An 18,850-nucleotide genomic window follows, 5' to 3' on the forward strand; every position below is an offset into this window, starting at 1 on the left:
GCAGAGACGCACACATTCGTTGAAGTAGTTCCACTTGACTGCCGGGGAAAATTCTTCTCTCCCCGTCAGCCTGTAGGTTTGCCAAACGGGTTTACTGTTTCGCCAATTGGCGCTTTTCTGTACAGTTTTTAAGTCCGTATCGCCTGTTTGGCGCTGCCGCTGCATACTCCCTCCGCAGTGTCAACGAAATGTGACATACCGATGCGGGGGTCGGATTAATCGTCCAGAACGGGTGATACAAATGTCCGAAGTTTTTTTCACACTCTTGGATGCAACTTGAGAAGAGTCCATGGTTACAAAAGCGGGTTTCAGTCTATCTATGGAGATCGTTTGCTTAGTCCCTTTTATTTCGAGATCAAACGTTTTATCTCGTCTTTCTAGCACCTTAAATGGTCCATCATAAGGAGTTTGAAGTCGTTTTCTAACTCCGTCGTGTCGAACAAACACATATGTGGACTTTTGAAGGCGTGGATGAATGAAACATGTTCGCTGGCCGTGGCTAGAAGTCGTGGTCGGGCGGACACTGGCAAAGTGAGATTTTAAATCCTCCACAAACTGTTTGGGGGACGCATCCGGAGGTGTCGGATTGAAAAATTCTCCTGGGAGACGTATAGTCTTTCCATACACCAGTTCAGAAGTGGTTGCTCCTATGTCCTCTTTGAAAGCAGCGTTTGAAGGGCAGCCACCCAGTCACTGGTATCGTGCGCTTTTAAGGCAGCTTTCAAAGGACGGTGGAATTCCTCGATCAGTCCATTCGCCTGTGGGTGGTACGGAGACGTCCTGATCCTCTTGATTCCCAATAATTGGGAAAGGGCTCGAAATAAGCCGCTTTCAAACTGTCGCCCTTGGTCGGTAGTAATAACAGTCGGACAACCAAATCGAGTAATCCAGTGGTCATAGAAAGCCTGTGCTACTGTGCGTGCTGTTATGTCTGGTATGGGTACTGCTTCGGGCCATCTAGTAAATCTATCTATCATAGTTAGACTGTAATAATTATTTTGAGAAGGAGGTAGGGGACCAACAAGGTCAAGGTGGACGTGATCAAACCTCTGTGATTGGTCTGGAAACTTCATTAACGGGGTTCTAGTATGCCTGCTTACTTTTGCTTTCTGGCACGGAATGCACTGCCGTGCCCATTTCGCGCAATCTTTGCGGATGGAAGACCAAACAAACCGTGAACATACTAACTTTGTTGATGCGCGAATGCCGGGGTGAGACAAATTGTGCAAGGTGGCAAAAACTTTCTCACGGAATGCCGGAGGAATGTAAGGGCGGGCGTTACTTGTTGACACATCACAATATATCGGTAAGCTACAATTCGGTAAGGTAAGTTTTTTGAGATGTACAACTTTTGACTCTTTAAGCAATGTTTGTAATTCTGGGTCGATTTCTTGCATTTTAGCGATTTCCTCATAGTCGATAGGGTTAGGCATGCTTATTACTTCTATACGCGAAAGTACGTCGGCAGCGATATTCTCCGAACCTTTTATATGGCGAATTTCAGTGGTGAAGTGTGAGATAAAGTCTAACTGCCTAGCCTGACGAGGTGAACACTTATCCAAACGCTGTCGGAATGCATACGTGAGCGGTTTGTGATCGGTGATTAAAGAAAAGTTCCGTGCTTCCAACATATGCTTAAAATGCATGATAGCAGCTTAAGCTGCCAATAGCTCTCGATCATACGCACTATAGTTCCTTTCCGCCTGCGAAAGCTTTCGTGAGAAAAATGCGAGAGGCTGTTTTGTGATAGCGTTCCACCGATCGCGAAGTCTGACGCATCAACCTGTAAAACCAACTGGGCATCTTTCTTCGGGTGTGCCAAAAGAACAGCATTAGCGATTAGCTGTTTGCACTTTTGAAATTCACTCCGCGCTTCCTCAGACAAATTCAGGATTGTCTTATCATTTTTCTTAGCCCCTTTTAAATACGAAGTTAAATGTATTTGATTCTGGGCTACGTTGGGTAAAAATCGACGGTAAAAATTTAAAAATCCTAAAAATCTCTGCAAATATTTTACCGTTTTAGGAAGTGGGCAGTTAAGTATCGGTTCCACTTTGTTCGTCAGAGGCTTGGTACCATTTTTATTGATTATATGGCCTAAAAAAGATATTTCCGGAACGCCGAAAACACATTTCGAAGCGTTAATTGTCAATCCATATGAAGTTAATCTTTCAAAAACAGTACGTAGGTGAGATTTATGCTCATCTTCCGTATCACTAAATATCAAAATATCATCTAAGTAGACGTAGGCGAATTTTAGATCTCCAAGAATTTCGTTCATAAACCTTTGAAAGGTTTGAGCTGCTCCGCACAGTCCGAAATTTAAAAACGGAAATTCGAAAAGACCAAATGGGGTGCAAACTGCAGTTTTCGGTATATGATCTGGATGGGCTGGTATATGATGATATGCCCGAACGATATCAATTTTTGAAAAAATTGTCTTTCCGCTAAGCGTATTATTAAAGTCTTGTAAATGCGGGATAGGGTATCTGTCGGGTTCGGTGCACGCGTTTAGTTTTCGGTAGTCTCCTACTGGCCGTATGTCGCCCGAACTTTTAGAATCTACATGAAGAGGTGATGACCATGCTGATTTTGATGGTCTACAAATACCTTGATCTATCATAAATTGAAATTCTTTTTTTACTGCTTCATATAACTTAGGGCTTAACCTACGCGGTTTACTGTACACAGGAGGACCGTTTGTTTCGATGTAATGAACCGTACTATGCTTTACTCTACCCGAATCGGATTTTAACTTCAGTACTTCCGGAAAGTCTTTCAAGATTCTGTGATATGGTGAATCACCAGATATTAACTTTACCGAAAAATAATTTTTAGAATCGGAAAGAGAACCAATACGAGTTAATTTCGTAGTATTATCGATAAGCCTACCTCGTTTTAAATCGATTAAAAGATCAAAATGCCTTAAAAAGTCGGCTCCTATTATAGGCACTGGTACATCGGCGATTAAAAACTTCCAAGAAAAGTTTCGTCTAAGTCCTAAATTCACAGTTAACAATTTTGTTCCATACGTAGAAATTCTGGAATTATTCGCGGCAAATAATTGAAGCGAATCAGGATGCATTTTCTTAAACTTAGAAGTCGGTGTCACACATGAGACATCCGAGCCCGAATCAATCAAAAAGTTTAAATTTAATCTGTTATCGTAAACATGTAAACGACATGAATGCGCGACTGCCGATGAATTTCGATCGACAGCCGCTACTACTAGTTTTCCTGGGCCGTAGTGTTCTGAGAAAAGGAACAAGGTGCTCGACATTTTCGTGCATTATTACCGAATCGCGAATGAAAATAACAATAATTGTTCACACGCTCTCGGGAATGCCCACGCGAAAAACTACGTGCTGTGTTATGTTGATCCCGGGGGAAATTATTCCTCGTTTTTCCGCGGGAGAGTCGCTCGACTTGTTTACTTAGGGCAGAGATTTCACTCCTTAAGGCCTTAAGCTCCTCGAGGGGGGCACCAGAATCGTTAGGGTTTCTGGGGGAACTCGCCGAAGCTGCCTGGACCGCGAACACGCTGTTATTCGTTGGCGTGCGCACTTCAGCTATCTTATCAGCCATTTTTGCTAAATTGTCTAAGGATTCCGAACTTATTGATAAAATGGCATGCACCTCGGAAGGTAACCTTTGCAGCCATAATGATTTTAAAAATTCGTCAGTTATACAGTTTCCACCTAATTCTCTCATTTTTCTCAATAAGTGAGATGGTTTGTCGTCCCCTAAATGCAATTCAGAAATAAGTCTGCGTATTTGCTCGCTTTCCGAATCTGAGAATTCTACTATTAACCTAGCTTTAAGGGCATCATATTTAGCCGTCGCTGGGATATTAAATAAAATATCTGATACTGCGGAAAGAGTTTCAGGGTCTATCGAAGAAACCACGTGGTTGTATTTTGTACTATCGCTACTAATCTTCGCTAAAGCAAAGTTACTTTCAACTTGAATAAACCAAAGTTTAACATTTTTTTTCCATAAAGGGGGAATTTTAACTGCCACGTGTGAGATTTGTGGCTCCTGAATCGCCATATTCGATTCCTCGTTGGTTTGGCCTTCCGATCCTGGCATGGTTGCCAATTATAAATATATCGTAAATCGTAAACTTAATGTTTTGCACTATACCTTATCAAAACAGTATCAATTTAGAATAAAATAATGAAGACATTCAATATCTCAATAAAAGTGTGAGCACAAATATTACCCAAAGATCAATTTTAAACAATCAATAATTAAATTAAAACTATAATTTTAGAGCAAAACATATCACAAAAACATAATTAAGACCAATCACAGATAATTAAAATAATTTGACCACATACCTGTAAATCCTCCTTAAGTGTGATAAACCACGTGTAATCCGTACGATAAAATGAGGAGGAAATAAATAGGGTGGAGCCTTTATCAGTCATAAGGAAGAGCATTGGCATCAAAATAAGGCATATTTTTAGTTTTTTTAACAAAGATTGAGACAGATAGTCATTAGGGATCGAAACAGAAGGAGCGAGGGACAGGGTCACCAATGATGTACGTGCGAATAACACGTGCATACGAAAATATCCCTAACATTAACTAGGAAAGCCGAAATCTTAGTTAAGATAGACATGTTACAATTAATAATCAAATTTAATAAGGAAAAGTAACAGTTTCCGGGTACATTATAACGGCTTAAGAAATTCAGAGCACAGTACAGATGCGAGTACACAAGTTCACATATCTCGGCGAAGCAGAGACGCACACATTCGTTGAAGTAGTTCCACTTGACTGCCGGGGAAAATTCTTCTCTCCCCGTCAGCCTGTAGGTTTGCCAAACGGGTTTACTGTTTCGCCAATTGGCGCTTTTCTGTACAGTTTTTAAGTCCGTATCGCCTGTTTGGCGCTGCCTCTGCAATGCCTTTAGTAAATCTGTATGCAATATTTTTAGAATTATCAACAATTTTAAAGTTGTCTAAGTGCCGCTAAGCCTTTTTTTAATGGCGGCCATTGATGTTTACATTTGAAACAGGAGACTAGTGGATTTGTTGCCAATTTAGAGAAACTTAGCTTCGCAACAACAAAGATAACGCATTCATTTATTATTGCCAATTAAATCATGCTTAATTATTTCTGGAATTTTTTCGAGGAAATAAGTGTTTAAGATTTACTTCGTAATTTTTAATATAGATATTTTGAATTTTTATGTATTTTTGCCTTCTCGCGAAGTGAGAATCGAATTAATTAAATGATAAATACCCAATCGTCTGTGAAAAACTGTTTCTTTTTCGTTCTGTTTGCTTAATTTTTTTTATACATCATTCTAGCTTTATTATAGTATTTGAATAGAACATGTGGCAACGATTAGATAATTCTATTCTTTAAATGATATAAATTTTGGGAATTATGAGTTATAATATGAACGAAATATATAAGTTAACTGTTATATAATTATTTTGTTATATAACAGTTAACTTAGTTTCCGTTATATAAGTATTATAGTATAAGTTAACTGTTATATAATTATTAATACTGTTAAGTGAATCTAGCGCCAGAGTGTCGCTATGGTAAACAAATACTAGATTGAATTTTAAAGAATGCATTTATTCTATTGTGGTTTATGCGCTGTCGGCGAAGTAGATTTAATTCAATCCAATAAGTTTAAATGAAATGCAAGAAAAAATGCGTATAATTTAATATTCCGTACAAGTAAGTCATGTGGTGTACACATCAGATTTTTTATTTTCTAATGAAGCGTTTAGGCTTTGTAATTTGAGCGGTTCATAAAAATAGTATCTTCGTTGAAATAATAATAGTAAAATTAAAATTCAAATCCAGATTATATGTAACGTCTAAAGAATCTAAATATTGTAAATAGTTACACAAACAGGAATGAAATGAATGTTTTGTTCCTGTTTGTGTAATCTTTTACTTACTTGTGTAATAATCTTAATAAGTATTGATGAAATCGAATTTTATGAGGTGTGATTGCAAAAGGTACACAGAAATATGTTTAATTTATACTTTTGTGCTGTTATTAAGACTGTTTGGCTCTAAATAAATCTAGCAATCCTGCGTAATATGCTTAGATTTTCAATTTCCTAATAAAACATTTATAAAGTTTTCTATTGAACAAGTTTAATGTTGAAAGAGAGATTTCAGAACTCCATGTACTTCACACTTTTCATAACTGTGTTATTAGTGGTTCAATATTTTTATTAGTTTCAGCTTCGTCGAGCAATCAATAAATTAAGAGAAAACAAAGCTTTTATTCATTATCGATAACCTTTTGAAAGTCAATCCTTTCCGCATGTGGATGTGAGCTCACTGACAAATATTACACTAATGTAAAAGTGATTAAATTTTATTTATTGAGACAGGATTAAACAACCTTTAGTATAAAATATAAATTCAAAGTCTTTTTACAGTTCTTTTCTAATGGCAAATAATCCTGTATTTTCTCTCTCTCCCTCTATCTCATAACATATACTCGAATGCTTTTAATTAAATTCATGGAATTTATAAAATGACAGTTTTCTTCTTTGAAGTTAATCAATTGTTCTTAAAAAATCAGAAATTAAAAGGATAACACTTAAGATAAATGAGTCAGGAAGTCATTCAAACTTGGATAGCATAAAATGTTTTTTGAACTACATATATCTAACATTACGAATGCCATTCATTTTGAAAAACTGTCCTCGGGGAAAACTGGCAGTAACTTATTTCACTTCACTTCCTGCACCAGGAGTATTTCATTAAGTTTCCTAAGAAACTTGACAGATGATTATTTTTTCTCTTTCAATCAGATCTAAGTAAGTATACCTGGGGAGATTAATAAACTAAAAGATTCCTTAAGCGGTGAAGAAAGATTTCTTTCCGTTGGTCATTATTTTTATCGATGCAAAACTTTCTAGAAAAATATAATTTCACAGGCAACAAAACTAAGGACTGGAATTAATCTCCAGAGTTCTTTTCTACTTTTTTGGCAATGATATTCATTCTAGCTTTTTTGTCAGATAAAGAATTAAAGACTATGTAAAAGGAAATAATGATACTGCAATGTGAAATCAAAAAGCTTCTGCAACAAGATCATTAAATGAAAAGGTAATATGAATGAACTGAAGTTCTTAAAGAAAGAAAAGTATTTCTTTTTAAAGTAATTATTTTAGTTGGGATTAGTGAAACACAAAGAAATTACTTAGAATGTGCTTGTAAAAGCTAAGATAACTAAAACTTTCGTTATTTTATACGACAAGCCCACTTACATCTACAGAGAGAACCAACTGCTTAACGTCGTTTTAGGTTATGTTAAACTAAATCTTGTATTCCAACCTTTATTATTTTACATTTATTACTTTTTATCATTGCTTACGAAGCTACAAGAATTATCATATTACGAATAATGTATTTTCTCCCTCATTCCAGCATGCCTTCGTAGTGTAATGGTAGCACACTCGGCGCGTATTCGAGGGGTCCAGGTTCGAGTCCTAGCGAGGGCATTGCTCATTTTTCATATCTCTTGCTTCAAAATAATCTAATGACTTTACACACATACATTAACACATGAATGGCTAGAATCGGGAAACATCAAACGACATTTTGTTATAAAAAAGTGTTTTCATTCATTTTTGAGTGATTATAACACAGCAAAATATTTAAATATAATTCAAATATTATTCAGCGTGGCAGCAATGTTCCTTAATTGCCAATCTACAACTTGAGTTCCATGACAAAATGACAGTTCTTAACGTTACAATAGCAGTGATTTTCCAGCCGCAGATATTTGGCTAAAACGTGGCTTGGGCCTGGTGGAATTCAGCTTTTTTTATGGTGTGATAAAAAAGAAGCTGGATTTCAAATCATTGGTCTGATAGTAGGTACAATATATGTTTACATTTCTTTCGATTCTTCTTAATTTTAGATTATCATTGTTTGCAAAGCCAATTACGATTATGAAACTTTTACATTTTTTCAGATTCATGAAGATGTGTATTAAAATCTTGCTCTCCTCTTTCGCAATAGTAAACTTATAAGGTATTTCTCCCACTTTCCTAGCATGCTTTCGTGATGTGGTTCTGCACGCTGGGCCGGTATTCCAGAGGTCCGTGGTTCGATTCCCGGCGAAGGCGATTACCAATTTTTCATCTCTCTTGCTTCCAAAAGATCATAATGTCTCTACAGTGGTGTCCGAACTAAAAGGGTTGCGGGGGATGACTCTCTACACCCAGGATTTGGCGAGTGGGTCCCCTAAAAACTCCAGTCGCCCTTTAAAAAGGGGAGTAATTCTTCCACTTTCTTAGCGTGCCTTCGTGGTGTAGTGGTTCTGCACGCTGGGGCGGTATTCCAGAGGTCCGTGGTTCGATTCCCGGCGAAGGCGGTTGCTACGTTTTCATCTCTCTTGCTTCCAAAAAACCCTAGTGTCTCTACAAACTCACTGCTTACCCTTACACTTCAGCCTTTCCCCTGGTTGATAATCCCTGTTCTAGACTTTCCGAAAACCGTTACATAATTCTACGTTTCCTTGGAGGTGAAAGTAAAGTTCCTCCAAAGATAGAGAATTCCGTACAGTTTAAGAATTATTATAATGGTTCGCCAATTTTAAGAACTCATATGAACCTAAAAAAATGTTCGTAAATAGGAATGCCTTTAAAAAGCCTACAGAAGTTTCGGGACTAATGCGATGAATTGAAAAATGTGCAATTCGTAAATTTTAAGTTTTTAAAAGTGTCAGTCAACACTAATTAGCCCAAAGGGCGTTAGCACAGTAGGACTATTAACTTCGTTTTAGCATTTTGCGTTAAAACTTTAAATGTCGGTTCACTTTTCAAATATTACAGCCCTGTGTTATATTCAAAGAATTTAAATAATGAAGAATCTGCATAAATGTATGTATGTTTCCAGCATTGTGATAAAACAACGGTACCTAGAGCCATCAACGTTTGAATAACGTAATTTTCCACCGAATTTGGGCATCTAGAAGCCCTTGGAATTTGAAATTTGTTTTATTATCGATTTCATATTTTATAACACTTCAACGAATTTTCGATTAACAACGATTTTTAAAGCGAATAATGGCAACACTGTACGAAAAAAAAAAAAAAAAAAAAACATTTTTATCTCCAGCGCGCGAGATTGTGTATCGGAAATTCTAAAGATATGCTCATTTTAAAATTATTTTGCGATATTGCTGTTGAATTGAATTTTATGGTTTAAGTGCAAAGAACATTTAATAAAAAAAAGTTACACAGGTTAAAAAAGTCCCTTTGGGCGTAATGTAAAATTTGAAAGACTCTCTTTATACCTGGTACTCTTAGACTCTTTTAGACTTTATACTCTTAGATTTGGTTTTAAATCGTGACATATTTTTTATCAATAGAAGAAAGAAAAAATGAAGTTGTATACGCGAAATCAACAAATCCTTGTTAACCAAGGCGCACCTTTAATATATCTTTCAAATAATAATAATATTGTATTATTTGTACAACGAAACAGAAGAGGCAGTACACTCTTTATTACTGACACTTTCATTGGCATGATTCTTATTGAAATATCTACCATTCAAACAACAGTTTCATTGCTATTTATAAATACCAGTTAGCACAGAGGTTGTCAAACAGGGAACTCCCCCTTGAGGGAATAAGGCCAGCCATTTTTTTAACCTGTTAAATATTTAGTTTTAGATTATGAATATAAAAAATGACTTTTATTCAAGTTTTGGTATTTAACAACATTTTCTGTAATTCTCAGAATTCTGTTAAGAATTCTGTACGTTTTCTTGTTTTACATGCAAAACACATTGAAAATAATCGAAATTCAAATAAACGAACATGCCGTTTTCAAATTTTGAAAAGGAGAGGGGCAGAAATCATATAGCAATGGCGAAAGGGGTGAATGAGGCAAAAAAGTTTGAGAACCAATGCTGTAGTGGAACGTTGAGATGAAATAGCTAAAATGAAGTCGTTAATGCTGTGAAAAACGGAGCTGTTTATTTGGAAAAAGCTATAGTTCTTACCTTTATGAAAACTTTTTTTTTTCTTTGGGAAAGCTATAGTTTATTAAAGTGCAGGAAGAAACATATCTGAGTATGAAATCTACATTGGACGGAGATTACAATAAATTCTCCATCCAATGTTATTAGATTATTTGGAGCATTTACATTTACTGTTTATTCCGAGTTATAAATGTCTTGCTATAAGCAATAATATTATGTAATAAATCCACTTTACGGGAATGAATGAGATTACGAAGATTTTCATTACGAGATTTCCTTCTTTCCTTTCTCGATATTTTAAATCTTTATTTTATACCTAAAAGTTTTTCTAGTTACATGCATTTTCAGTTATTCAGAATTTACAACGTGCAGTAATGAATTGACTAAGCTGCTTCTTCCGTTATTGTTATAAATTACTGGGTCAAAAATTGGTAGACTACTGAGAAACATCCAAAATACAACGTAAAACGAATTGAAACTGTTATGAAGATGTTATATATAACCTATTTGCTAGACAATTTCGCTGAATAGCTTCTTGTTGAAGCAGAATGAACTGCGTTTTTAAATAACAACAAAATGAAAATAAAAGCAGCAACGATTTCTGATTCAAACACTCTTTACAGAAGGCAAAAATTATTTCCAATAAAATACTGATAATTTATGAAACTATAAAACAATGATTATTTATTCTCAAAATTTGAAATACACTCAGTCTGAGTAAATAGTCTATTACCGATGTTAAAGCACTTTTAACACATTCAGCCTCTCGGCTATAGTACAACAGTAATGAAAACATAAACATATCTGTATAATTTGCTAAATAAGCTCCTGTATCCATAAACAGAAATCACACTTTTCAATCTTTCCGAATGTCGAAGTTTTCCTGCATACGCATTTCTTTCCGATTTCAAAGCCATACTCAGTTTTCAGTCGACATAGAAAGAAAGTCCAAAGTTCTGCTTCATTTTGCCCCTGGAAGCCAAAATCGATTAAAAGAGAAGGAAAGCAGGTAGCCTCAGCTAAGACGGAACTGTTCATCGAAATCCTTAGAACTAATACAAATTTTTTAATTTGGAAAGACTCTCGAGACATCCCCTAACTCTGCCTTGCTTTATGAAGCGTTTAAGAGATGAATTAATATTTTTCTAAATGTGAAAGCTATCTTCTAGAAATCACACCTGGAAAACTTAACATATTTAGTTTCTATTAATAATATTTCGATCCGGTCTAAAAATTTTTAATTAGCTGTATCTTAGATAATTTTGAAGTTGCATTTTATACCACATAATAGAAATCAATTCAAAAAATGAACCTTTATGTGGTGTAAGGAAGAATTACGAACATACGTGTTTTCAGTAAAGGACATTTATGCATCAAACTACGTCATTTAAAGGAAACAGGCTTAACAGTAAATTCGTAATACAGTCCATACAAGAAAGTTAATACACATAGTAATAATGCACGCATTCAATAAGTAAATTAAAAAATCCCACCATATACAATTCTCTTGCACACACATTTATTTATTTAGCAAGGTATTTTCTCCTTCCTTACCGCATGCCTTTGGTGTAATTGGAAGCAATACAGCTAGCAGTCGGGAGACCTGGACTTAGTATTCTATCTTTGTTTTGTTTCCTAGTTTCGAAAAAATTCAATGACTCTGTAGCGTCTGAATAAAAATGTGGTGAGCGAAAATTGTTTACAATTAGAATTTTGCGACTGACCCCCGCCTTCTCAGACAAGAATGACTTGAAATGGGGAGAATGTAAGGTATTTTCTCTCTCCATGTTACGTGATTTCATGTTTTTCATGTTTTCATGTTTCCAGCTCTAGATAAACCCAAAGCAATGACTTTATAATGTAAACCTCTGCCTATATTCTTTTACATAATTTTCTTAAAAATATAACTAAACATTTTAGCCATCATAGGCGTTTAGTTTTGCATAAAAGTAACATTTCATGGATGGTTTTTTTAGTTTGCATAGATCCATATCCTTATTTACGTTCTTATATTTTTAGACGGATAAGCATGTTTTTATGGGACTACGTGCTTCGTAGGAAAATAATTTAATACCTAAAGAATCGCTACATTATCATCAAGTGCATTATTTTGGTTTAGTCTAATTTTCATGAGGCTTAAGGCAACAGTAGTCTGTTACTAGAAATTACGATTTATTAAGATACGTATTTCAACAGCGTAATGCTATATATGGCACTGTTTATTTCTCTTATATAGGAAAACAGTTTTCTTATTATGATTGCAGTTGTTCATATCTGGACAACCATCAAGAATTTAGCTTTAATTTAATTATTTAAGTCATTCTGTTCATACCTGAGAATTCTCAGAAATGCGGAGGTGAATGTAAATTTATGATTGTTAGGAGAGAGAGTGATATAAATTCCAAGCAAGCAATGTATGATTTATACACCTTGTTTATTTTAATACAAATAAACAAGTACGTTGGGCTGGTTGAAAGCCTTAAGTTAGATTCTTGTTTTCGAAATCAGCCAACTCTACTGTTCTTGCATCATTTTGTTTTCAAATGTTCGTTTCTCACACTACACTTATCTCTTTCTTATATGAATCTTGATTATATGCAGGATATTCTAGCACAAGGATAAGATTTCAGATAGCGCTGATAATACTATAGGAACAAGGTGCAGCCGGACATTGTCCTAGAGCAAAATTATTATTTCTTGAGTAGTTACAGTCTTTTCCCCTTATTTGAACTGCTTTGTAGTGCGAGCATTTGTTTAGCTCTTGAGATCACACTAGCTGGGCACTAGGCTTACATCCATGTCCGCAGCGCGGCTTTTACTCACGACAACAACTGCATCTACTCTTATCGCACCATAAATACTTCGAATATATAGCTATCCAGCCGATCAAACGCTTGCACTACAAAGCAAATAGAATATCAGATTCTACACGACAGTCTTTTTGCTATAACGATATGGTATTCGACTGCCACTTAAGAAGACCAGGATAGAGTTCCAAGGTCGTTATCATCTTCAAGGCATACTAAACTCGTGGCAGTGCTGGAATTCTCCGCGGTGCTAATTGATGGCGATATCAGAAAATAACAATACCGAGCAGAAGCAAGCGACTTACGACACCACGTATAGCTATACCTTCATGTCTGTACGCAAATTATTTTCAACTTTTTTACACAATATTCATTGTTCTTTCTTCCCCCGTGGGTGTACAATGCTGACTTCTAAACGGCAGTAGCTAAATTTCCAGAACTTTATGTGTTACTTTGTCGCTTGAAATACTGAAGCATGGTCAAAAGTTTCAAAAGTTAGATTCTGTGAAACAATCAGAGGCCCATAATAATAAACCAAAATATATGCAATATCAGAAAAAAAATGAATGTAGAAATTTCAACAAAGATGAAATTGTATTAAAGTTTTATGAATTCAATCCTAAAATTTTGTAGAGTACAGATTTTCATAATAATTCTATACAAAAACCTAAACTTGCGAAAGTGAATTTGAAAAGTGAAGTTCGGAGAAACTGAAAGTGAGCAGAACGCAATTAGTGAAAATGTCTAATGAAGCAAAAGAATGACATTCCTGAGACCTTTAGTCGTTTAAAAGACTGCCAACGGAAATGTTTTTCATATACGTTTGGGGGTCAGGAATTTAGTGACAAGAAAGAGGACTACTAACGAGCCAAGTTCAGCGTGGTTTTTAAATACTTATACTAGTAAAGCATACGAAACAGATATACAACATTTGGCTCTCAATGTTCATCATCCTTAATCTCATTTACTAAATTTTATTCGACATTTTTTTTTATTTTAATGTGTTAAATTTCATGGTATACTTCAAAATTACCTGAACAAGAAATCTGCAGTATTTAGATATTTTATTAATTTGCACTCTATTTTAAATTATCAAAAACATCAGGAAATAAATAAGCATTATTTTTAAAATTTATTGCAAGCATACATACAAAGCGGTATCATTTCTTTGCTTTCATATTTTGTCGAACCTTTGAAACGTTTTTCTATCACTTTTATTTAATCACTTCAAACAAATCTTTTGAATCTCTCGTCTTTATTACTTTAGATTTAACTATTACTAAATACAGCGTGATGAATATAAATCAGTTTATTAACTATTAATTATTAAACTGATTCATCACACTGTGGCTTCTCGTCAAGAACTATCATAATTTTAACTCTGTGGATATTCACTGATTATTATTGATGTTGTTATTGATTTTATATACTTACTTTTAAGAAAACTCTTAGGGGAAAAATAAATAACGCTTTAACGAAAAAAATAAATAACAAATAATAATAATTATTATTATTACAACATTTATTATCAGCCATAAATATTAATAATAAATATGTATCGATAAATAAAATAATTAATAAATAATAATAATTAGTTAATTATATTTTTGTTAAAAAATCGAGTGTATTTATTCTAAAAGTATCCTACCTTCTGGTTCTGTAGGGCGTTTCCATACAGCTAATTCGTCACTATCGGAGATATAAATCCAAGATGATGATCTGTAACTTTCTGAATGCACTCCTGTAAAATATGAGACATACGTGAAGCTCAGAAAATTCAAAATCAGTTTTAAATATGATACAATTACTACAAGACTGATACTAATTTCATACGACTTATAGTCACCTGCTTCGAAATAAAATAATGCCTCTACAGTGGCGCCCGACCTAAAAATGGTGGTGGATGATGGTTCTCTATACCCAAGATTTGGCCAATGGGTCCCCTAAAAACCCCAGCTGCCCTTTAAAAGGGGAAAGTATATACGTATTTATCCCTCCTTCCTAGCATGCCTTCGTGGTGTTGTGGTCTGCATGCTAGACGTGCATTACAGAGGTCTGTGGTTCGATTCCCGGTGAAGGCGTTGCTCATTTTTCAGTTTTTCCTGCTTAAGAAATAACCTAATGTTTCTATATGTGTTCTAAAGAACATAGCAAATAATTCATATGATTTCTGATATTAGAAATGAGTGTGGCATGGACGCACTATTATTGAACACTCTGAAAATTTTCGGTGATGATGATGGAATGCAATCTAGAGTCAGAATGGTTAACAGTATGACTAGGATTACGAAAAACACATCGATTGCAGTATGCCAATGTACTTTCAGTTGACCCAAAACATGAAATTATTAAGAAATGTCTGGAAGAGACTAGTCATTTTACAAAAGTTGGTAGCAAATAAAAGTGACTTTATCGGTAACAGATAAAAGATCTGTAACTGATACCTTATCGGTAACAGATAAAAGAATTGGAATCTGGATGAATACATATCGAGATCTCTCATAGAAGAATCTTAGTTTGAAACATGTTAGGAAGAATTTTAAGTAAAGTATTATATTAAAATTTTAAACACATAAAAAAACCGCATAGGCTAGAATAAATAAGAGGAGGTGTTTTCACTTGAAAATGCACATCTGAAAACAATACCCATTTTTACTTTGCCTAATGTTTAAAAACTGTGTTAATATTTATCGCATACTGCTTAACGTTTGCATTAAAAATATATTATCACAGTAAATTGTTTTATGGAGACTATCTATGAAAGTGATCAGAATTTCTTGAATATATATATATATATACATATCGATATTGAATATCACCTGTATAACACAACTACATTTGAAGGGTTTTCCTTATTTTGCATAACAAATTTATTTTAAATTTGATTTCCTGTTCTAAACTTCTCAACTTCCCCTCACATTCTCTCGCCAGGATGTAAATTTAAAGTTTGTGAATATCTCAGTTTATTCAGAGCGTGTTTCGCTAGCCAAGCGCACGTTTCGTTGTTATTTCGCGGTCACGCTAATAAGCCTCTTGGCCTTATCAGATTAGTAACACGCCGGTTAGATTTCTGTGAGACCACCTCTTAGGCGTAAACTTAAGTGCGCTCTTGCACTATTTATTTCAGGTTTGACTTGCATTATAGTCTACGTTTTAGTTTCCACCCAAGTGGACGGTGTTTGTGTAACGCACTGTCTGTGCCTTTCTGTTAAATTAGTTTGAATTAATAAAGGGTTATATTTCACTCTTCTTCTGTGCTGGTAATTTATTCACAGCTGTGCGAGAATTCGCCAGGTTCATTGTAGGATCTAATTTAGTTTATGTGGAATAATAGAGATAGGTCTTACACATTTACAAAAAGCCTGAAAACTTGGTTCTTACGGAAAGTTTACTGAATTAATTTTTATTTCTTTGTAGGAAGAAAAGGAAGTATTGTAATGTCGAAAATTTTAGGGTATCGTATTCCAACAAAAATATACATTTTGACCACTCTTGAATCTATTTGAATGATTGGTTTTTCCTGGCATGTGTACCTACGGATAGAATAAAGGATTATTTTCCCGAAACGGATTGAAAAATGGATTTAAAATGGAAGTTTTGCGTGACATCTGTACGAACGTACGTGTGTATGGATCTCGCATAACTCAAAACCGATTAGCACTAGAACGTTTAAATTTTGTATGTGGAACTGCTATAACATCTAGTTGCGCATCGTCCTTTTATATTGCAATCGAACGCACCAGACGTATATATACATAAAATATTTTAAGTGCGCAGTCGGTGAATCCGGTACTTATGATTGTAGACATGGCTGAGTGGAAAAGTCTTGATGAAGCAGCTAACAAAACTGAATTGAAGAATCACCATCTTTATTTTTACACATTTCAAATCATCTCTTTGGCAAACAAATTATTTTTCAATCATCGTTGAATACAAAAATTATTTATGTAACACAAAAATAGATACGACATCATTTCAGACAGGGAAGCATAGAGGCGCACAGTTGATTCTATGGCAGAAATCAGGAAAAAAAGGAACGTAGTTCCTCAAGAATCAGTATTTACACTGCGTAGATGCTTTCTGGAAAGCTAAGCCGTGATTGGTTAATTTTAGGTTTTTGAGGTAACTTTTACAAGCAGTATTATGTAATTAGGAAAGATATTGAATTTGGAAGAAAGGATGAATTTAGGGGCAGAGCATAAAATCTAGAATCGTTAATTTTGAGGTCGACAATTATTTCTTATAGAAGCCATTGTAGTTTATTATATCTTACATATATATATGCACCCTCTTTCCCAGCTCGATGACCTCTGTTTTTTATGCTTATATGTTGGTAAATTGTGCATTTTTTGCTTTAAAAGTGCTTGAATTATATTGTTCTCATGTTCCGGCTAAGGATTTAATGCTTTAGTTTATTTGCATACAATAGTTGTAGAATTATCAACAATTTAAAAGTGTAAGCGGTGCTGATGCGCGAATTTGTTTATATTTGAAATTCGTAATAGTATAATGAGTTCAGTTAGTACAACAACTTCAGTGTCTCTCTGCCCAATGGAACCAAAAAATTAGCTTAGCTTTAATTTTTGGTTCACTGAAAATTTCCTTTCCTCCTATTGATCAAATTTGCGTAGACACTCTAATTTTAATCGCAGAAATTGTTTTTTAACTGTCTGTAACAGTATTCGGCATTTTAGGTTTATTGTACTTTACAGTTTTTGATGAAGATGTTTTGAATTCTTACGTATTTTTGCCTTGCTGCGGAGGAAAAATTGAATTGATTGAATGAAAAAATATATCTCTAATAAAATTCAAGGAAATAAGTTTAAATGAAGGGGAGCAAAAATTGCGTATAATTTAATAGGTTGTACAAGGAAGTCATATGGTATCCACATCAGATATTTTATTTCAATTAAGCTATTTAAAAGTTTATTCACTTTTAAATGGAACACTTGCAGCATTTTATACATTAAGCTGTCTTAAAAATAATCTCAATGTTTCCTTGTAAAACATTTCCAAAACTGCACATCATCTGATACGTGGGGTTGGTTTCTTACATGGGCTAATACAGTATATTACATAATATAATGAGACAGATTTTTATAGCATTAATACAATAACAGCTGAAATTACCTGCATCTTCATCCTCTTCAGGATAGAGGTCATCAGATGCTCCCGGTCCACTTTCTGTTGACCACGATCGAGGCATGTGGCAGTGACCCCCTCCATAAGGTGCGGCAACGTACCTGCCATGAGTTCCATAACCTGCTGAAGAATCTCCATAACCCCTCTGCCTCCATATGAGAGGTTGATGATGAGAACTAGGAGTTTCCCAGAAAGGTCTAGCGTAGCTTCTGTCCCACGATGGTGGGGCAGAAAATGGTGGATCCAGTATCTTCTCGCCGCAGTGAGAACACAGGGGGGCAAGACTTCTAGTTCCGAAACGAATTCCACTTTCGTCATCGCTCAGTTTTTCCTCCGGACTTCGACTCTTGGAACGGGAAGAACGTTCAGGTCTAGAGAACTAAAAGGAGATTTTGAAACATTGTTTAAATTTTATTTGGGTAAAAATATTTTAATATTTTTTCTAAAAATAAAAGTAAAAAGCAAATTTGCATCCGCGATGAATAAGTGAACCTTGGTAAAATTTTGAAGTCAATCCGGTTAACAAAGAGGGAATATGATTTTTGTTCCACAACATATAGTTTAATTTTTAATCAATAAAATATTCAGTATGATCCACTTTTAAGGGGACTCATACACCTTAAAACCCATAAGATGTTCGAATAGGTGGCTGTTGCAAGAATTGGGATACCTTATTTATTTTAAAAGCAATTACTACCAACTTTTTACAGCTGACTACATAATATAGCTGCTTTCTGAAATAGTAATCAGAAAGTTTGTGTTGCCACAAATATTTTTATACTTTAATCCGCTTTGTGACAACATATTTCGTCATGTTTCCAACTTGCGCGCACAGTTTAAAACATTCTGTTTCATAATTTAATTCCATATTTAATATATAGCTTTTATAACATTTGGAAACTACTGTGAACCTAAAATT

General features: G+C 34.8%; 1 protein-coding gene across 1 annotated transcript in view; it reads right to left on the reverse strand.

The window, feature by feature from the left end:
- LOC118194980 (uncharacterized) overlaps positions 1-18,850 on the reverse strand; it is a 237,792-nt gene that overhangs the window by 40,644 nt on the left and 178,298 nt on the right. Inside the window, exons 18-19 of the mRNA XM_085810268.1 lie at positions 17,920-18,310; positions 14,438-14,530 (exon numbers count right to left, since the gene is read on the reverse strand). Of these exons, the coding sequence (XP_085666394.1) occupies positions 14,438-14,530; positions 17,920-18,310 (484 nt within the window). The remainder of the gene's footprint in view (positions 1-14,437; positions 14,531-17,919; positions 18,311-18,850) is intronic.

Source organism: Stegodyphus dumicola, chromosome 2, assembly GCF_044657685.1.
Source record: "Stegodyphus dumicola isolate Sdum_Otavi_A_Nest chromosome 2, ASM4465768v1".
NCBI lineage: Eukaryota > Metazoa > Arthropoda > Arachnida > Araneae > Eresidae > Stegodyphus > Stegodyphus dumicola.